This window comes from Galeopterus variegatus, unplaced genomic scaffold (assembly GCF_000696425.1).
Source record: "Galeopterus variegatus unplaced genomic scaffold, G_variegatus-3.0.2 Scaffold2915, whole genome shotgun sequence".
Taxonomy (NCBI): Eukaryota; Metazoa; Chordata; class Mammalia; order Dermoptera; family Cynocephalidae; genus Galeopterus; species Galeopterus variegatus.
The window spans coordinates 202391-223988 of record NW_007729026.1 but is presented as its reverse complement, the minus strand read 5'-3'; the positions used below and the strand labels follow the sequence as shown (position 1 = coordinate 223988).

The 21598-nt window shown below is 46.5% G+C and overlaps 1 protein-coding gene across 1 annotated transcript in view; it reads left to right on the top strand.

Annotated features, from left to right (window-relative positions):
- Window positions 1-20681, top strand: part of PTTG1IP (pituitary tumor-transforming 1 interacting protein) — a 21837-nt gene extending 1156 nt beyond the window's left edge. The window contains exons 2-6 of the mRNA XM_008583439.1: window positions 7150-7202; window positions 11320-11428; window positions 14858-15029; window positions 16168-16214; window positions 19174-20681. Of these exons, the coding sequence (XP_008581661.1) occupies window positions 7150-7202; window positions 11320-11428; window positions 14858-15029; window positions 16168-16214; window positions 19174-19220 (428 nt within the window). The 3' untranslated portion in view covers window positions 19221-20681. The remainder of the gene's footprint in view (window positions 1-7149; window positions 7203-11319; window positions 11429-14857; window positions 15030-16167; window positions 16215-19173) is intronic.
- The last annotated feature ends 917 nt before the right edge of the window (window positions 20682-21598 follow it).

Sequence of the window (21598 nt, the reverse complement as noted above, 5' to 3'; positions counted from 1 at the left end):
GCTCCTTGCGAGTGACCATGCGGGGCGGCCCCCGCCTCGGCGAGCTCGGCACCAGTGGTCGCCCCGCTAGGCTGAGATTCGGAGCCGGGAGTTCCAGGTGCAGCAGCGAACACTTGGGGCGATTTCATGCCTTAAGGCGCGAAGGGAAGGCCTTGTCAAAAACGACTGCTTAGCATTTGCTTTTGAAGTGAGCTGCTTCCGTTCCTACGCCCTCCAGGCCTGCGGGTGGGCATTCTTCATTCGTTTATCCCACCTGTGGTACAAGGAGCTGGGCATGGCGGTGACCCACACACGCACAGTAACTGTCCTTGAGCTGAATCCCTTGTAAGACCGGCCTAGAAAAAAGCAGTTAGAGCGCTGGTCGGGGAGTTTGGGTGTTCCAAAGTGCGTGACCTGAAGCCCCCAGATCTCCAGAGCCCTGAAGTGCTTGCGGAAGGAGGCTTCCTGGGGGGCTGGGCGGGGCTGGGCGTCCGGGACCTGCCTGGAGGTTGGAGGGTTTTTAAGCTGGGGAGAATCGTGATTAGACTGTTATAGAAATATGCTGGCGTCTGAGTGTGGAGTGTCCAGGTGATCTCCAGTTGTGGGTCATCAGCCACAGGCAGCCCCTTAATCTCAGTATCATGGCTTTTCAATCAGGGTCGACCTGGGCCCAGCTTGAGGGGCTCATATTTTTCACAACTCACGTTAGCCCAGGCTTTGTCAGGTTCTCTTTAGCTGTAGCTAGCAAAGCACCTTTTCTTTGTGACTTCATTGAATGTTTATACCAGCGCAGGATTGTTTTGAGTTTATCTGCTCAAGTGGGCTTAGTATTTGTGACATTAGCAATGCAGCTCTCTTGAAGTTTGTTAATAAAGGATAGGATAGCACTGTACAGGGAACATTTAAATTTAGTTCTAAGCACAAATGTGCCAAGAGTACTTTTCACTAGACAGAATAGGTGTCTGCCAAGAGGTTTGTGACTGTATGAGAAACTCTTATCAATGGCTCAGAGGTGTGTTTGCTTGCATTATTAGAGTGGGTCATTTGGCTGCTCTGATTCTCCTCCTGTTCTGGATTCTGAAGGGTACAGAGATGGGTGTGAAGTGAGTGGGGTGTACTGTGACAGTTTGGGAATTAAATCAGAACTGTCATTCTAGGGCCGGCCCAGTGGTGCACTGGAGAGTGCGCGGCTTGGGAGCGTGGCGGCGCTCCCGCCGAGGGTTCGGATCCCATGTGGAGACCGGTTCCTGCTCGCTGGCTGAGCGCGGTGCGGGCGCGACACGGAGGGTTGCGATCCCGTTGCCGGTCCCCGGTATGGGCGCGACACCGAGGGTTGCGATCCCGTTGCCGGTCAGTAAAAAAAGACAAAAAGGAAAAAAAGAAAAAAAAAAAAACTGTCATTCTAGTGTGTCAGCTAAAAAGCACTTCCTTCTGCAGTTGGAGGCTGCACTGTTTGCTTCCATTGTAATAATCACCAAGTCCTGGACGGTGGGCTGCTGTTTCTCTATCAGGGACACCTTGAAATGGGAGGAATGATGTCATACCATGTAGTTGTTTATCGCCCAGGTGCCCTGGGGTCTGCATTTGTTTTGTCCTTGGAGAGGGGTGATGCCCCCCTCCTCCCACAGAGTATGTGATTATTATGAGGTTTTTACTGCTTGTCATATGATAAGAATGTGACTAACGTTTAAAACATTTTGTCGGGCCAGCCCGGTGGTGCACTGCTACAGTGCGCTGCTTGGGAGTGCGGCGGCGCTCCCGCTGAGGGTTCGGATCCCACATACAGACCGGTTCCCGCTCACTGGCTGAGCGAGGTGCGGGCACGGCACCAAGGGTTGCGATCCCGTTGCCGGTCCCAGTCCGGTATGGGCGCGACACTGAGGGTTGCGATCCATTGCCGGACACGAAAAAAGACAAAAAGGAAAAAAAATAAAATAAAATAAATAAAACATTTTGTCTTCTTTACAAGGATACTGTGTAAATTTAAAGAATGCATCACACCAATTCAAAATTAACACTTTTTAATGTCTTTTTGTGTGTTTTGGTGGAAAGAAGACGCTAGGAACCCATGATACATTGAAGATCTTTCTCGCAAAATTCATGAAATTAAAGAAAATTTGGCAGAGCTTTTGGACCCCACTTTAATTGTGTATGGGGTCAGGTTCAATCCAAAAACTTCCTGTGGGAGGGTAGACGACCTCTGAATAGATCACAGTCTGCTGTCCTAAACAGAAATCCTAAGGCTGCAGTGGTGGTCGGCACAGGGCGGGGGTGGGAAACTCCTTACCATGGGGATTTTCGATTAGGAGGGGGAATCTGCAGTTCTCCTCTGCCCCCACCCCACCACAAACACCGTGACTTTCTAGGTAAATTGTAGAAAATGTTACAGTATACACATGGTACGTACTTTTGATATATACTACCACTCTTCATCTCTCCATTTTCTGCTGAAATAATGGGGTGAAGAGGACTTTTTTGTCTAAATGAATTTCTGACCTCTCTTCTCACCTGAAGTTAACAATGTAGGTGCTCTCCGTGCCTCTGTCACTGTGTGGAGTGGGCACAATGCCCCTTTTAGGGGCTTGTTCTGCCACTTAGGGGCATGGCTGACTGCAGCCATAACCGGCTATGCAACAGTTGCACGCTAAATACTGTGATATACTTGTTTTCTAATTTTTCAAAAGTATATCTCTTTACACATGCTAGTGCATCCTTTTGTACTTGATGAGTTAATTGACTCACCTTAAACTTCAGGAAGCACTCAAAAATAAGTCATGGTGGTTTAGTGTATCCTGACAGGTCCTTTCACTTAATTTCTGAAGTGAATGAGATTGAAAGTTGTCTTAAAATTGATAAATAGCACCTAAGTTGAAGCCTTGCAGTTATAGGACCTCAGAAGTCAAGACATTGGCATGCAATTTTAGGCTTAAGAAGTACAAGGGCAGTTTTCTTATCTCTGGCTGTCTAGCACGTGGTTTTCTTTTTTTCTTTTTTCTTTTTTTTTTTTTTCCTTTTTTGTCTTTTTCTTTTTACTGACCGGTAACGGGATCGCAACCCTCGGTGTTGCGCCCGCACCGTGCTCAGCAAGTGAGTGGGAACCGGTCTCCACATGGGATCCGAACCCTTGGCGGGAGCGCCGCCACACTCCTAAGCGGCACACTCTCCAGTGCGCCACCGGGCAGGCCCTAGCACGTGGTTTTCTATACCCGGTGATGAGATAACAGATACAGTGGCTTCTCAGAGAAATAAAATACTGCCTGTCTTGAAACAATAACAAATGGTTAATGGATTTCTTTTCCTGCTAGGCAACATAATGTGTTGTTTTCAAAGGAGAGAATAGAATGACCTGTTCCCAGTTTTGAAGATATTTTGGTGAGGACTGTTTTAACATTGATGTTTTCCCCCAATTTGAAAACCTGCCCTGTTCTTGGTGGGCTGGGAGCAGGAGGAATGTTCTGCAATTTTCCTCTGTCTCTTCCTCTGGGACCTCAGTGGACTCAGACTGGCCCGTAATCTGTAGGCCTAGGGGTGGCCTTAGTTCATGGTGTGTATCTCAGAACTCAATTCTTTTAGTTCACACAAGACAGGTTATGAAAAAGAAGCTTTAAAAGTGAAAATTCCTATGAAGGAGTTCCCATACCTCACCCCCCTCCTCCCCTATGGCCACTTTGTCAGACTGAGGAGGAGGGAGTGCGTCATTTCTTGTAGGAGACTTTTTAGAAAGGACTGAGGATGGGTGTTGGACACACCCTGTGCCTCCCATCCCCAACTTTATTTAGAAAGATCAAGCTGCCAAAAAGCTGGAGCAGTGCAATGAACTCCTGAACCCCCTTCCATTCTCTCAACGTTTGCTGCACTTGCTCTGCCACTCCGTCTTTATCTGCTTATTGTTATTTTTAAAATTTATAATAAAATAGTTTGTATTCTGTTTTTCATTTTTTTATTGTAAGTTGACATATTATAGTTGTATTGTGTGTTATTTTTTTTTTTTTCCTTTTTGTCTTTTTTTCGTGACCGGCAACGGATCGCAACCCTCAGTGTCGTGCCTGTACCGGACCGGGACCGGCAACGGGATCGCAACCCTCGGTGTTGCGCCCACACCTCGCTCAGCCAGTGAGTGGCCGGTCTGTATGTGGGATCTGAACCCTTGGCGGGAGCGCCGCCGCACTCCCAAGCGGCACACTGTAGCAGTGCGCCACCGGGCCGGCCCATATTGTGTGTTATTTTGACCAAATCATTTGAGAATAAATTGTTGAAGTGGCCCTTTACCTCTTAGTTCTTTAGGGTATATCTCCCAAGAACAAGGACATTCTTTTACCAAACTGAAATATAATTGTCAAAATCTGGAGACTTAACTTTGATATGATACTTGAATACTTGAAATATAATCCTCAAAATCTGGAGACTTAACTTTGATATGATACTTGAATACTTGATTTAAGATACAGTTCATATACAGATTTTATGTCTCTTTCACTCCATTGGTTTGGAAAGCTCCTCAGTCTGTCTGTGTTTTCAGGAAGTCAGTTTGCAGGAGGACCCTCAATCTGGTGTTGCCCAGTGGTTTTTCTGATTTGATTCAGGTGTGTTTTGACAAAAGCACTGCACAGTGACTGTGTGACTGTGTCCCTTTCGGCATCCCCACAGGAGGCACACGGGCCACTTTGTTCCATTTTCGTGTTCACACGTTGTTGTGATAACTTTAATCACCCTGAGGGTGCCATTTTCCCTTTATAAGTAATGATTAGCCTGTAGGGAGGCACTGGAAGACTGTCAGTGTCTTGTCACTCCAGGTCTTGACCTGGATCAGTGTTGACTGTGATGTTTGTAAGATGGAGACTTCTCAACTCATCATTTCTTTGACATTTGCTAGTTGGCCTTCTCTTTATTTCATGTCAGTATGAACATGGACTATTTAATTCAAGGGATTAGATTCCATGGCAGTCGTTATTTGTTTTGATGTTTAAATTATTCCAGATTGGGCCCAGAGGACCCCCCCTTCAAGCTGTCTACCAGGTCCTTTTGCTGTTTACACGTATGTTTGTGCCACCTTTTGGCCCTGAACCTGTCTGAGGTTCATCTTGACCTTTCCTGCCCAGTTCTGGAATGGGCCATTTCTACAAGGAGTCCTGGTTCCTATTATTGGGGAACAACAGCATGTAAATCCACGACCTTTGCACTAAGCATGCTCTACTGCCCTCAGTGTGATTTGTTCTCAGCCCTTTCTTTGGGCAGTGCTAGGAATCAAGCTTTTAAACCAAGACTTCATGGTGGTACTGGAGTACATCCCGCCACCACAGGGGTCTCTGCCTTCTGTTGGCCACAGTTGTGGCTCCCTTCTTCCACACTGCCCAGTCTGAGTTCCACTGTACCCTGCCTCCCAAGCAGCACTGTAAGAAATCTAGGTACTTCAGTGGTTGTCAGTTTTCTTTACCTTGCTGCATTCCGAGTCTTTAAAGTGGTTTAAAAGAAATTTCAAAATAAGTGTAATAGTGCCGAGAGTACTATTTAAATAACAATTGCTGTAGAATATGTGACAAGATGTGCTTTCATTTTATTTTAAATAAAATGAAATAAATTATGGGATTTTATATAGAAAAATGGAGTGTAGAAGAACTAGACTTGAATAGAAGGACCCTGGCTATTTCAACTTAAGTACTGATTTACTCTATGTATTAGTCCCTCTTAGTAAACATAATGAATAAAATTTTAACTTAAAGCTAAAGCTCCTTTCCCCTGTATTTCATTATCACAGTCTTCACACGTACAGCAGAGTTGAAAGAACCATGTAGTGCACACTCATATACCCACCACTTAGGTTTCATCACCACATTTTGCTGTTACATCTGTCCAAGTATCCACTGTAGCCTTCCGTGAATGCGTTGAGTCACTCACAGATGTCAGTGCACAAGGTAAGTTTTTCATACAACAAAATGAAGGAAACTTAAATGTGCTGTTCGATGAGTTACACGTGTGTAGCCCACACCCTGTCCAGACCCAGAACCATCAGTCCAGAAAGTTCAGGCCCCTTCCCCATTGTGCTCCCCCCAACCCGTAACTATTACAAGTACAGTTGCTATGAACATTCCTGCATAGGTCTTTCTGTGGGTGTATGTTCTAATTTTGCTTGGTTAAAATACGTAAGAGTAGAATTGTTGAATCATAGGGTGGGCACATGTTTATCTTGTGAGTGACTGCCAGAGCTTTTTCTCAGATGGTTGCACTGTTTACACTCCACCAGCACTGTATGAGTGTTCCTGTTGCTGTACTTCCTTGTCAGCATTTAGTATTGTCAGTCTGTTTAGCCATTCTGGTGGGTGAGCAGTCATATCTCATTTGGGTTTTAATTTGCATTTCCCTGGTGACTAATGATGTGGAGCCCAGAGCTCTCTTCAGAGTGTGTGTGTGTGTGTGTGTGTGTGTGTGTGTTTTAAGGGATGGTGAGGAGTAGGCAGTTGGCAGCTGCTTGACAGCATGGTAGACATTCTTTATTCATAGTGTAGTTCTTTACTTCTGATTAGCTTGTGTTCCAAAGCTGTAGCTGTGTGGATTTGGACCCCTTCCAATAGCAGCAGTGCTGTGAGTAGTGGGTAGAGTCCCAGGGTGTTCCCTGTGATTGGAATAGGTCGATACAGTGGTGTATCTCTGTTGGATGCGAGGAGCATAGCCCTGTGTGGGAGGCTGGCTGGGGGCTGAGATTTTGCTTTAGCCCCATGAGGTCTATAGGTTAAGTCTGGCAACACGGGTATGCTTCTTGGCAGTGCTGCTGGCATTGCTGTGGCTGTGGATGGAAGTTTTTTGCTTCCCTAGTGAGTGCTGATGAGCGGTAAGTCTCAGCCAGGTAGTAGTTAGTGATTTTGTGCCCACGTGTTCATCTCCTCTGAAGGAGAGATGTAAAACAAAGCCTTTTGTGTTTGGGGTCTCTTCTTCCCCAGAAGATCCCTTGTGGGTAGGAGCCATGTGTTTGCTATTCTTGGTGCCCTGTGTGCAGCAGGGTTTGGGGAATGTTTGTTCCTTGTGCCTTGAAGAAGGCTGGGTACCAGGAGAGTCTTGAGATGGCATTCATCTTCTTGATCCCAGCCACTCTTACTAGTGCCCCTCCCTGCCCTCCTGAGCTATAATACTTAGATTGCGTGATTCCCAGTGATTTATTTGTCTTTTCCCCTACAGCTTGTTCTCAGAACACAAACAGAACCTGTGAAGAGTGCCTGAAGAATGTCTCTGTAAGTAGCACTCAGGTTAGAACACAATCCAAGATCAGACCCGCTTTCTCTAAACCCAGGGAATTGGATTTACATTCATCTTTCCTGGCCTGTCTCCTGTCATCAAACTCCCCTTTCAGGGACAGAAAAGCAAAGGCTGTGTGGTTCTAAATACCCTGTAAAAACCTGTTCGGAAGGGGTGGGGGAGGTGGCCTTGCTGGAATCCTAAGGTAAAGGCACCGCAGAGCTCTGTTTTCCAGCCCACCCAGCACCCCCTTCCTTGGGTTGTAAAGATGCTTGTGTGTTTGAAGGGTTCTGCCATTTGGGATTTGTGGAGGTATTTTTCATGATCGTTATTAAATACTAGCCTTTCTCAGGCATATTAAGCCTTCTCATGAAAACTAGACACCACCTGAGCACAATCAGTATACATGATTTGACTCCTGTAGCAGGTGATTGGGGAGTAGAAAATGTGTCGCGGGGCCCACACTCAGCCAGTGTCTGACCCTATTGGGAAGCAGCAGGTGGGCTGGGCATCAGGTGACCTTGTCGGGAAAGAGGTAAGCCCTGGGCTGGACTTTTTCCTGCTCCTACTTACTTATCATCAAATCTATGACTGATAACTGTCTAGGTCTTTCCTATAGAGTCATTAGACCTTAGAGGCTTGCTGGTAAACCTTGGACCTATGTCTTGGGACTGTGTGTCCTGGGTTTTCCCTCTGTTGTTAAGGATTGTGGTAGATGCTTCTCTCCTAGCCCTTTGAACAGGAATGGCGGAGGGGGAAATAAGGACAGAGAGGCATGGGCCGGCAGGTCAGTTAGGGACTTAGTGGCCATGAGGTCCCGTGGCTCAGACTCTGTCCATAGCCCACTTGACTTATGAGGTACGACTCAGCCAGCACCTTATGATTTTTCCCCAGTACATTTAAATGCCTGTGATCTTGAGCAAGAGGGTAGACATTCTGGAGCAAAGTTTGTTAATCCTCCACGTTCTGAGGTGGGGCCCAAGACTCATCAGGGTTATTTTTATTTGCAGATGGGTTGTCCTGGGATCTAAAGTAAACGTGTGTTCAGCTGTCCATTGGTAGAAGTAGAAATCAGTGATAGGAAGTGTAGCATACAGTGTAGATCTTGTTAAGGTTGTCGTATGAACATGCTGCATTGTTGGGGCTCCTCTTGGCTTTTCTAGCCTGTTGGTGTATGCCTACGGCTGGCCCCAGCTGGCTCCTCTAAGCAGACACTGGCTTGCTGCAAGCTCTTCATTCAGCAGCACCTAAACTTAGGGTCTCTGACCTTGTCCAATCATAGCACTGTGTTGTCAGCATGGGAACCCAGGGGAAGGTGACACTGGGTGGGCTGGAAAACAGCTCTGCAGGGCATTTTCCTTAGGATTCCAGCAAGGCCTCCTCCCCTGCTCCTTTCAACCAGGTTTTTACAGGGTATTTAGAACTGCACAGCCTTTGCTTTTCTGTCCCTGACAGTGGGGTTTGATGACAGGAGACAGGTTAGGAAAGATGTATTAGATTAGTTTTTAAAAAACAGCTGTCAGGGTCGGCCCGATGGCGCACTGCTGTAGTGCGCCGCTTGGGAAGTGCGGTGGCGCTTCCGCCAAGGGTTCGGATCCCACATACAGACCGGCTGCTCACTGGCTGAGCAAGGTGCGGGGGCAACGCCGAGGGTTGCGATCCTGTTGCCGGTCCCGGTCCGGTACGGGCGCGACACTGAGGGTTGCGATCCGTTGCCGGCCACGAAAAAAGACAAAAAGGGAAAAAAAAACAAAAAAAAAAACAGCTGTTACCCACATGGCAGTGTGGGTTTGAGATATAGCTTGTCTGTTTGTGGGACTTCAGTGGTTACTTGCATTTGCTGATTAAAAATGGAAAGAAGCTATTACCATGGTCTCAGATCTTGACACTGAGGATGTTGAACTTGCTCAAGTGAGTCTGGTCCTCAGGGGGGGTATTATCTTGATGATGCTTCTTTTCAGTTTCTGGATTTTTCTGTTTCAGCTACAAATGCTGCTCACTGTTGTGCATGTCTCTGCAGTCTAGAGGGCACTTTCGCTGCATTGCCCTGGGGTGGGTGTGGTGGTGACAGCCGTCCATTGGCCCTGGTCACAGTGCATGGAGCCAGTCCAGAAGAGCTGAGGCCAGGACCCCACCCTAAACCCCTACAGAGCAAGCTAGAAAGGCAAGGTACAGAGGGTGCATGCAGCCCACCTCGAGACACACAGGCAGTTTCTGGAAAGGCATCCTCATGCCTAGAGGCCTCAGGGGACCCTGAGAAGTGGGGAGAGAGGCTGCCTGGGTGGATTCTCACCTGCATGTCACTTCATCAGTGAAGGAGGAGGGAACGCCCTGTCCTCCCAGTGAGCACCGGTGGCTTAGGGAAAAACTGTCATTAAAAATGGAAAATTAGCCTTTTACAGTATGAGCTGTCCGAAAATGGAAGATTAGCCAAAAGTTGTTAATCCAGGACAGAACCACTGAAGTGGAAGATATTCCTAAGTGGCCAAAATAAACAGGGTTTTACTGCTGTTTATTATGTTAGGCTCTGAACTGTTCAAAGTATAAGACACTAAAATGGGCACTGTGTAAATAGCCCTGGGAAAGAAAGCCCAGATTGCATTTTAATATTTTTTTATAAAAGGTAGAAACCCTAGCCTGGGAAAAAGAAATGATTTTTTTATCCTGTTAAAAATGTTGTAACACTGTTAATGTCAAGATTTAAAATAACAGGCAAAGCCTTGACTTTGGCTGGCACGTTGGGGGCCACCGAAACCACAGCTCTTTTATCCCTCATATGCATCATCTGCCTGCGGACTCCCCACCAGGGGCAGCTATGCTGTGTTTCTTATTGCCCACAGTGCTTGACTCTCGGGCCTGGTTATGGGCTGCTGTGACTTGTGGTGGGCCCAGCTCTGGGCTCTGACACAGACACTGGTGTGACAGTGCTGTCTCCATGCTGCTCCGGCCACACCCCTAACATTCAAGGGGCTCAGATGAGCATACAAGAGGTGTTCTGCGGCTCTCAAGTTTTGGGCAGATGCCTTTGTGCTTTAATTGCATAATGTTTCAAACATGACAACTTAGTGCAGTTGTAAAGATCAATGGTACAGCACCTTTCTACAGATAGTGATTACCATGGCCACCAAAGTCCATTCAACAAACACTCAGTCAGCGCCCACTATGGGCCAGGCTCTGTCCTGCGTTCTTGGGGTACTTCAGCAAAGTGCACAGATGCCTGCCCTTGTGCAAGCAGAGTATGAGAGCCATGATGCAGAAGTGCCTGGTGTGCTAGCAGGTGGCGATGCTGTGGAAGCAAACCATGCGGGAGGTGAAGGAGTGGAGAAGTGGGGGAGGGCAGTAGCAGGCCTCGTTGAGGCCAGGGAATTGTACAGATACATGTGCAAGATTGCTCCAGGGCCGACCCCGTGGCTCACTAGAGAGTGTGGCGTTGGGAGCACAGAGGCCACGGGTTTGGATCCTATATAGGGATGGCCGGTGCACTCACTGGCTGAGCATGGAGCTGGTGACACCAAGGCAAGGGTTACGATCCCCTTACCAGTCACAAAAAAAAAAAAAGAGCAGGGCCAGCATGTGGCTCACTCGGGAGAGTGCGGTGCTGATAACACTGAGGCCACGGGTTCGGATCCCATATAGGGATGGCCGGTTTGCTCACTGGGTGAGCATGGTGCCGACAACACCAAGTCAAGGGTTAAGATCCCCTTACCAGTCATCTTTAAAAAAAAAAAAGAAAAAGAAAAAGATTGCTCCAGGCATAGCAAACAGGCCTTGCAAAAGTCCTGAGGTGAGGGGGCTTAGAATCTTCAAGATCAGCATGGAGGCCCACGTGGCCATGGCAGGGGGAGTCATGGAAGAGGTCTGAGTAATAGGAGCCTTGTGGAGTGAGACAGTGAAGAGCCATTAGGGCTGTTGACTGCTGTGTTGGGCATAGACTAAAGGGCAGTGAGGGTGAAGGCAGAGACTAGTGGTGAGGCTGAGGCCATCACAGTCATCCACGGGAGAGATGGCATGCTGGTTGGCATGGAGGCACTGAAGGCGGTGGGATCCTGGATGGTCTATCCTTTGGTTTTTGTATTGTGTTTCTAATGTTTATGTAATATTGATCTCTTTCAGTGTCTTTGGTGCAACACTAACAAAGCATGTTTGGACTACCCAGTTACAAAAATCTTGCCACCTGGTTCTCTTTGTAAACTGAGTTCTGCACGCTGGGGTGTTTGCTGGGGTAAGTTGTTTTCATTTGCCTCTTGCAAAGTCAGTGCTTTTTTGAAAATTCTAGTATGTACTCAGTTAACATAAGTTGCTGGAAAACTTGCTGCTTGTAGCTCTGTGACACTCCCAGCGAGAACTTGGGAGGTCAAGGACAGTGTGATGTCTGGGAAAGCAATCCGGGGTTCCCAGGGGAATCTGAAGAACCACCTTCAAGGTCATCAGCCGCAGCACTAACCTCTGTCTCCATGTCCTGGGAAGGTTGGGGGGAAGGGCAAGTCTGAAGGCTCTTTTCTGACCTCTCTGCATATTATATGTTGGTGGTGTTCATGTCCCACCCTGGAAACCCATTTATGGGCTCCAGTAGGACTCTTCTTTCCCTAGCTTCAGAGTCCCTCCTGAGCATGCACACGGCCCTATTTTTTCCATGTGTCTGTCTGTGTATAGTTGATTTTACAGGTGCTCATCTATTAGGGAACTTATTTTTATGTAGTTGAATTTATTAATCTTTTCATTTATGGCTTCAGGTTTGAGGTCATACATAGGCCTTCTTAAGATCCATAAAGTCACCAATATTTTCTTAGAACACTTTGACTTTTTTTGTTTGTATCTTGGATCCCTCTGCAACTCATTCCTTATTTATCTATCTTCTACTTGATATCCTTCTCAAAATCCATCAGCCTCCATCCGAAACAACTTGTTTCTTGTCTGGTACCCCTAGGGAATCCAGAAGTTTGGTCGGGGAGGTTGTGGGATGTCTGTGGTGGGTGTGGGCGTGTTCATGCACCCGTCATGTCTGCCCAACTGGCCATTCTCACACCAGAAAAGTTTCCTGAGGCTACTGCCTGTCTCCATCTGGACTGTTGTCTTCTCCATGGAACCTCTCCTTACTAACTGTTCTATAGAGACAACTCCTGGACTAGGGAATCCTTGGCTCTTTGAGCATGAACTGTCATTAAGGTATTTTTACATTGACACATAACTTCTGGCGAAGCCCATGCTAGCTGCACTCCTTCAGGCAATGTCGAGCTTCCAGTTGCTCCACATCCCTGCCAATGTTTAGGGTAGTCAGTCATCTTAATTTTAGTCCATCTGGTGGGTGTGTAGTGGTATTTTATTGTGGTTTTAATTTGCATTCTCCAGGGACTAGTGATGTTGAGCACCATTTCAAGGGGTGGCTGTTTTGGTAATTCTCTCGTGAAGTAAAATTCCCACCCTAGGTTACAGAGATGGCCGAACATGCAACAGTGACCCTGGACAGATGAGATTGATAGCAGTTTATTAGTCACATGCAGTGACGCCTGGGGAAGAGGACACACACACCACACAAGGTCACAGGGACAAGCCAGTAGTAACAAGAGGGCAGGGTGCCTCTGGTTCCTGGGGGGGGTCACAGTGACTTGTTTGGCTAATTCCAAGGGCTGAGCGAGAACTGAACCGTGTTGCTCAGGGGTAAACAGGAACTGTAGGTGGTCCCATGATGAGGGTTGCTTGACTGGGGATCTGCTGGCAGGGACGACATTGGGAGGGGAACTTGTGGTTGGTCCCCTCGGCCCTCCTGGTTTCACCAGATGTCAAAGCAGCACATAATGTTAATTTTAGGCTTTACACCACAGGTGCTTATGTATTTATCCTTACAAGTAACTTTAGAACCGTTTCATCCAGTTCTAGGCAAAATTGTTTTAGGGTTTTAATTTCAGTGACCTAAAATACATACATTCATTGGGATAAAAATGAGATCTTTACAATTTGGGCCTTTTGTCCAGAAGCTAGGTGTCACCTCCTTGGTTCACGTCATTGTTTTCATCCTCTGGTGGAAGGTCAGGGGTTCACCCTGTAGGATTAACACAGAAGGAGCCCATAGTTTTGTTTCGCATTGTGACAGATTGCTGTTTTTGTTTTATAACTGGTTTTAGCTGCCAATCAAAAGCTATTTGGGGGCTAGATATGTTTTAGAGTCAGCGATCTTATCAATCTCCTTGGTTTTTTAAGTGGATTTTTCTAGAGTTCTCGCTAGTCAAAAAATTACGCCATCTGCTAATGAAGTTCCCTTTCCAGTTATACCTATTACTACTACTTTTGTAATTCTACACTTCCAGAACAGGTCAAAGGAGCGGGTAAAAAACACATGATTAAAAGTTCCATTTGATCAGATGTAACACCCACTCCTGATTTTTAAAATAGTTTAATCAACTAAAAATGTGTTCTGTTAAACATGTAGCCTGCGGGAAGTACATCTTAGTGTCCCTAGCAGGCAGAGTGGGCAGGCTGAGGCAGCCTCAGAGGACTGGGCATCAACCTTCCTCTCGCTAAGGCCGAGTTACTTAGCAGAACATTCACCTTCCAAACCTGCCACAGCCAGGAGAACCAGCAGGTTATCAACTCTATATGGTGGCATAAGTTTTAACTTCAGTTAAAAAAAAATAAAATAAAATCAATATGTGGTAACACCACTGCCCAGGGGGAGTTTGTTCTTACAGTTATCTTCCAAAACTTTCTTAACTGGATGATTGGAAAACACATTTGCAAGAGCAGTATTAGGGTGTTCTTTTTATTTATTTATTTATTTTTTAAAGATGACTGGTAAGGGGATCTTAACCCTTGACTTGGTGTTTTCAGCACCACACTCTCCATTGTGAGCATGAGCCAGCCCTTAGGGTGTTCTTTAATTAGCTCTAGTTGAACTGAAAAATCTTGACTGGTTTTAATTTATAGATCTTTATGAGAAGTTGAAAGGAATTATAAAGATTGTTTAAGTTTTTATTTGTCTCTGAAGGTTGATTTTAACAGGAAATCATAGCATTGTTTGATACTGTTCAAAGTCAGTATCGACACCCCAGGGTGTTGATAGATACTCAGATTTAAAGATGCCCCTGTGCTGTCCTGGGGCCTGGTCTGCTTCTCCAGGGTTGTTCCTTTTGGATGTGGTGGTCAATGTGTGCCCTGAAAGAAATTTGTTTCCCTTTAGAAATAATTGTAATATTCTTGACTTTGATTAATTTAAATAATAAAGCTGCATCAGGTTTAAGCTCCATTTTTGTGAGTTCCGCTAAATTAAGAGTTGAGAATGTCTTAGGAGAGTCTGAATATACAGCTTAGTAGTATTTTTCTTCTTTCTGGTTTCTGTTAACTTTTCTCAGGCTTTTTCAGTATCAAGTAAGACAAGCTGTCCTGTCATTTCAATTCATTGTGGTTAATCCATAAATTGTAAGTTACAGGCATGTGGCTGGAAGAGACTCGAATGGCCCTCCTGTCCTCTCCCCAGACCTTGACCTGAGAACAGGGCCCCAGCTCTCCCAGCCCATGGGGCAGCAGCCCGGTGGAGGCGGAATTCCTGCTGGTGCTCCTGTTTTCTGAGATTGTTCACCATGGACAAGGGAGTGGTGCTCTTGGTGGTAGATTGCATACTTAAGGCAGATCTAACTCTATGCATTTGCTTTTCCAGTGAACTTTGAGGCCTTGATTATTGCCATGTCGGTGTTGGGGGGATCCATCCTCCTGGGCATCGCTGTCTGCTGCTGCTGCTGTTGCAGGAGGAAGAGGAGCCAGAAGCCAGACAAAAGTGACGAGAAGGCGATGAGAGAGCGGGAAGAGAGGCGGATACGGCAGGAGGAGAGGTGGGGTCACAGAGGCACTCTCCTCTGGCGGATGTTTACTTCATGGAAATTCAGATATGGAAGGATATACAAAAATGGCATTTATAACTCATGAGTTTTGTCCACTTTTAAAAATTAAGAATGTGCTCAGTGTCTGGGATTTTTTTAGATTGTGGTAAAAGGTGAGAAACTGTGTGGCGGGAACCTCCTTGTAGGTGGCCGGGAACCTTGCAGGTGGCCACGAGCCTTGTTTTCACAGGCGTGGCTTCCTCGTCTGTTTCCTCCAGTTGTTTAAGTGAGGGTGGCAGCTGACGGGAGCACTTTGTGTTATAACTGCTAAGGTGACAAGGGCCTTCAGACACCATTAGCCCAGCCCCATCCACTTGTGATACAGAAGTTGAGGCTCAGAGAGAGGACAGGCATTGTCAGGGTCACCTGTCTGCCTGTGGCAGAGTTGGGTCTCATGTCGCTAGTGCTTAGGTGATGCAGCACTGGCTGAGTGTGGGTGCTGGCCGTCGGGCAGCCCTGTGAGGCAGGGAGGCAGGTCATGTCAGGCAGCTGGTGAGGGTTGAGGCTGGACGCATTTCCCATGTGGCCATCTCCAAGCTATGAGCCACTAAATAGAGCCAACAATCACATTTTCCTAACTACCTGCAGAGCCTGATGTGAGACTTTCACTGATCAGTGCAATGTTTTGTTTTGTTTTGTTTTGTTTTTCCTTTTTGTCTTTTTTCGTGTCCGGCAACGGGATTGCAACCCTCGGTGTTGCCCCCACACCTCGCTCAGCCAGTGAGCGGGAACCGGTCTGTATGTGGGATCCGAACCCTCGGCGGGAGCGCCACCACACTCCCAAGCGGCGCACTGTAGCAGTGCGCCACCGGGCCGGCCCCAGTGCAATGTTTTTTATATGAAAAGGCTTTTTCAAAATCACAGCATCGGGCACTTGAATTACTTTTACTGGTAAGAGTAGCATGATGCATTGGAGCAGCCTCCAAAGACTGGGCTCGCCCTCACCCTGCCTGTCCCAGTGGGAGTGTGTCTCGATGGCCGAGCTCATCCCACCCAGTCTCATGCTAGGAACTAGAGGAAAGCTACCAGAAGGACATGAAATGGTGTATATTGTAGTTTGGTGCTAACAGTGTTTCTTTATGTTTTTCAGGAGAGCAGAGATGAAGTCAAGACATGATGAAATAAGAAAAAAATATGGTAAGAACCGATGTGTCACCTTTTTGGTTGGTGAGGAATTGATGCCAGGCCATCTTGGTCCTTGTTAGTGCCAGGTGAGATCTGACCTACAGATTGGGCTGTGGCTTCTTTTCCATGCATTCATTCACTGGAACAGAGAAAAGCAGCTGGTGGTTATTCCAGGTGGTGCTATAGTTATTTCATGCCATCAAATGTCTTGGAAGACAAAACCTTACAATGTTTTTATCTCAACCAGGAGTTTTCATGAAGTGTATTTTTTTGGACACTTGTTTGCTCATGAAGTATTGAAACTTCCAGAATGGTCTGTCTGTGACAGTTGTCTTGTTTGCCCTAAAGTAGGGTGTGGCCTTGTGACTGCAGCTCCCCAGGCCCCTTCATCCTCTTAAGTGTTTCGCTTGCCTTCCCGTCTTCTAGGTGTTGCCAGCGCCGCTATGCTCCTTCTCCAGAGAGTTCACCAAAATTGAGGCCACGCTACCTCTCACTGCATCTCACAGATGTTTTGTTCTTGTTTGCTTTTGGTTTTAGACATGTTTGGGGGGTGTTCTGAAGCCAGAATAAATGTATGTCAAGTGTTAACCTTTTGAGTTGGAATGAGTTGGAAATACACATTAAGTGATCCTACCCTCCTCAAATTTCATGAACTCCACCATCTGCTCCTGTGTTTGATTCTGTGCTGATGTTAAAGCCTGTGAGGATTGTGTTTCCCACCCTGGGTTTTGTGACTGTGGGGTGCTGCTGGTCGTGCTGGAAGCTGGCGTGCTGGTCGTGCCTGGACACAGGTGCATGGCCCCCAGCTGAGGGCAGCACTGAGCCTCTGCGCCTTCCTTGAAGCACTGTTAAAGGCTAAGTCTGATCAGGAAAATTTCAAAATCTTTTCCGATTAGTACACTTTTTGAATTCTCAATTTGTATAAGGAAATAGCATATTTTAGTGGTATTTTAGGATCCTACCCACTAGGGACATTGTTCTACCACTGTATTTCATTTCACTCATCTGGGGAGAAGATGTTATAGCAAAACCCAGCAGTACTAGTAAACAGTGCGCCTCTTTTGGATGTGGCTTATTAGAATATTCGATGCCTCGAGGTTCCCATTGCTGCTGGCTTATTAGAATATTTGATGCCTCGAGGTTCCCGTTGCTGCTGGTGCTCTGGGTTGTGCCTGCTGGGCCCACTGGCATGTCTGTCCTCCTCCAGCCTGTTCAGGCCACCATGGAAAACCAACCTGTGGGCTGTGAATGTGGCTGGGCTCCAGAGGCTGGGGCTGATCCTGCCAGCTTCTGAGTGTTGGTTCCAGGGCATGAGGCTACCCCTGCTGCTCCTTGGCCGCTGGCCTCTCTGTCTTGGTTCTTCCTCCATCCCCAGTGCTAACCTGGGATCTCTTCCTTGCCACGCCCCCTCAGTTGTCTGGTGTTTCCAGGTGTGTGTTTATGGCATTGGTGGTGATTTGGCTTCCAAGGTGCAACATGCATGTGGAGTGGCCTCCAGGGAATCCCTCCCTTCTCGGAGAGTGCACGCTTCTGCTGTTGGAAGGCAAAAGGCGGCCGTTGAGCGTGTTTATGCCAGCCTTGGCTGGGGGCAGCTTGGTTTCCACGAAATTGAAGAGTCAAGGGGGCTTTTTGGCATCTGGTTAATGCTGCCTTCTTTTTCTTTTTGGCTGGCCAGTAAGGGGATCCGAACCCTTGATCTTGGTGTTATCTGGTTAACATAAACATAAATAAAAGACAAGGCACGTGTGTGCATGTACACACCCCCCCCCCCCCACAAAGTGCTTGTTAGTGCTGGGCACACACGTGCGTGTGCAGTGCTCCAGCAGGTTGGCGTCTTCTGATTGGCTTATTCCTGCTGTTTGGGTGGTTGATTTGTCCCTTTAATTGTACCCGAGAAGTTAACTTTTTGTGCCAGTTTGTGATAAGGCCCATTGATGGGCTGCAGTTTGGAAAGCCTCGGTTGTGTGGAAGAATTTCCAGGAGCTCCTGGTGGGAGAAGTGGCGGGAGGCGCCTGAGTTAACCTGGGTCAGTTAACGCGTAAGGTACCTGCACACAGACGTAACACTTCTTTTGGTTTTGGGAGAGGTCTGACTTCCTTATCACAAGACAGTTCACATCTGTTTTTTTACTCTAAACTAGAAATAGAACTAGGAACTCTTTTTTCACTTAGCCTTACAAGCCTGCTTGCACCTGACATTGGTGTCTGGTGGCTGTTTGCCGTAAGTGACTGAACTGGCACTGCCATCCTCCTTTCATACACGGGCAGGAGACACAGCCAGCAAGCACCCTCCTTCCCCTCCTTCTCCACTCTTGTTCTGTCTCTTTCTTCCTACTCCTCCACCCCCCAGAAACTCTGCAGTAAGTAGATTTATTGCAGTGGCTGCAGACAATTTTGGTATACAGTACAGATTTTTAAAAAGAGGGAGCGTGTGTGTGTTTCTGCAGTGTGAAGAGAAAACTCTTAGTCCTTGGCTAAGTACCACAGGTGTATGTTTATGGTTAAATGCACATTTTATTACAGTTATATCATAACACTTGAGAGTTAAATTGATGGTTTTTCACTTCTTTCTGTAGCCTTAATTCTACAACATGTATAAACAGCCGTTATGAGGATATTCAAAGGAAGATGGTTTTATTTTGTTTTTCAGTGCAGTACTAGCCAACCGCTATGGAAAGAAATATTTACTTTAAATTTTTTAGATTCTCTTTGCAAGCATCATTAAATACATCTTTATTTCTTAGGATCTGCTAGAATTGTTGTTTCCAGTAAATTGAATTGCTGCTTTTAAGTCAGCTGTGATTTGACTTCAACAAAGACTGAGCATGGTATTTGAGTCTGCTTAGAACACCCATTTTTCCTACAGCCTTAGTAAATCTTTGTATAAAACTTAGCTAACTTATATTGCTTTCTTGAATTTTGAATTCCAGTTGAATGAGTGAATTTATAATTCCAATTCATTTTGTTTTCAGGTTTGTTTAAAGAAGAAAACCCATATGCTAGATTTGAAAACAACTGAAACATGCTCCGACACGCCAGGCAATCTCAGAGCTTCCTGTGGCTCCTCAGCACGGCTCAGCAGGGAGGATCACCCTGCTCCCCAACAATGTGAACCTGCCAGCCCTTCGCAATGGGCCATTGGGGGCTGCCCTGAAAGGACAATCCTGCCCTTGTCCCTGCAAACTAGTGACCTTCTGTTCCCTGTTATCTTTCTACATTTAGTCACTTTTGAATTAAACTTGTCGGGTTGGGTTTTTTGTTTGTTTTTTTTAAGGAGGAAATGTACCTGTTCCACCACTCTTCTCGATCTGTGAGCTAATTGCAGACTAAGCAGCCCAGTAGCACTGACACGCGCACGCAGTCCTGCAGCTGCAGCAGGGTTCTCAAGCTCCTCTCTGCCCACTCACAAGCTCCACACACACCCCACAAAAGTCATTTCATTCTATCTTAGGAAAACTGCCAGTCCCTCATCATCTAGCCATAAAGCCGCGGAAAGTAGGCGTGTCAAGAGACTGTCCACACACTGACAGCTGACCTGCTTATAAGACCACTCCCAGCTTCCAGGTGTGCTCTGGCTCCCGTGAATTCTGAGAATTTCAGAATCACCTTCTCTGTAAATTTGTCAGTGAGAACCCAGGTACCTCGTGGTACTGTACATGATACACATTTCTTTAAAATCCAGACACATGACTTAAGTAAATAGCACTTCATGGCAGGGAAAGCAGTGTGCAATGAAGTAACTGTGTGAAGAGAAATTTGAAAGTAGCCTGTTGCCAGATTGCTTTGAAATTTAAAAATTTTGCTTTGGGAAAATAGGTTGGCAGCATGTAAAATAAGTGATGCATTCCATTCTCAGAGATGATAATGCTGTTAGAAAAAACTGTCTTCAGCATCAAATAAAGCTCACAGGCAGATCACTATGATCCAGAATCCTTTAGGAAATCATCGAAGAGCTTAATACACCTTTTTAGACTGTGTATCTACCGTGTATTAACATTTGTACCCTGAAAATTTTAGACAGAAAATAACCCTTTAAATTAAGGGTTTAAATCTTTAGTCTTATTTCTCTGACTTCTTGGGTGTTTGATAGTAATCTGAAGTATTACAAAATATTCCTACATGTTTTACAGCAGCCATCAGAATTTTACTTTCTACTGTTTATTCTAAAAGAAACTTTCTAATAGACTTTAATGAACTTTATATTAATACGGAGAGCATGTACGTAAAAACACACAGTGTCTTGAATTTAGGTTGCTGAGCTGAGAGTAGAGCTACCAGCTGTTAGATGCAGTGTATTTAATCCTTTTGTTGGATACAGAAACCCATGTCAGGACCATTGTAAGGTTGGTCTTAGCCCATATGCTTTTTTCTGAAACACTAAGAGCAGCCACAAAACTGTAATCTCAAGGAAACCATAAAGTTTGAAGTGCCTTAACTTTTAACCAATTTCCAATAAAATGGTTTAATTTTGTTGAATATACTTCATGTTCCTTGTTTCTTCCTTTGCTGGTGTTAGTGTGAGTGTGTGGGGAGAGATAACCAGGGGTTGTGGGCAGTCAGTCTTCTGGACCCAGCAGGTGTGGCCTGGTGCTGCCACTGTGGAGTGGAGCTGCTTTCTCTGGCTGTGGCCACTGTGTGAAGCCCAGTGTGACCCAGCACAGAGGATCTGCTGCATCTTGAAGGACAGAAGCAGCTCATTGTGCCACATGGACTTCTCTGTCATGTTTGTCACCCTTGGCTGCAAAGTTGATGGGCTCCACTGTATTTGGTGGCTTGAAGACAAGAGCCTGTGTCCTCCCCAGGGTGGAAGGACCTGGTCCTCCATCCTGTGGCCCTGGGCCTCCAGTCAGCAGGTGGGGATGAGCAGGGGACAGCCCCACCCACTTGAACGCCCCACCAATTGGAAGTGACAGTCACCCCCACCCATTCCGCTGTCAAGAGCTGGTGTCACACAGGGCCTGTGCAGTGCACTCCTGAGGACAGCAGTCTCCCCCACTGGGACTGTCTCTACATTACTTGAGATGCTTCCATTCTCACAGGGACTCCACATCCTTGTTAGGGCTGTTTAAACAAAGCCCTGATGGAACCTCCCAGAATAAATGCTGACATTACAGAGGAACATGATTTCTTTCACAAATTCCAGCTCTAAGATTGCCTTGTGGTGTGCTGGAGTGGCCAATGGCGCATTGTAGTGACTTGTGGGAAATGGTGCCAGCCTGGCCGGAGGCTCCGGTTCATCACCTCTTCCGAGAACGGCCACTGACCAGCCCTCTTTTGGTAGTGGATTCTGTAGTGAGCCGTGGCCCTGCCGACAGATCTAGAGCCTGTGGTTTGGCTGGCTTGGTTGGCTGGAATATTTAAACACTAATTCTCAGTTTGTTACTTGAAAGCTCTCTG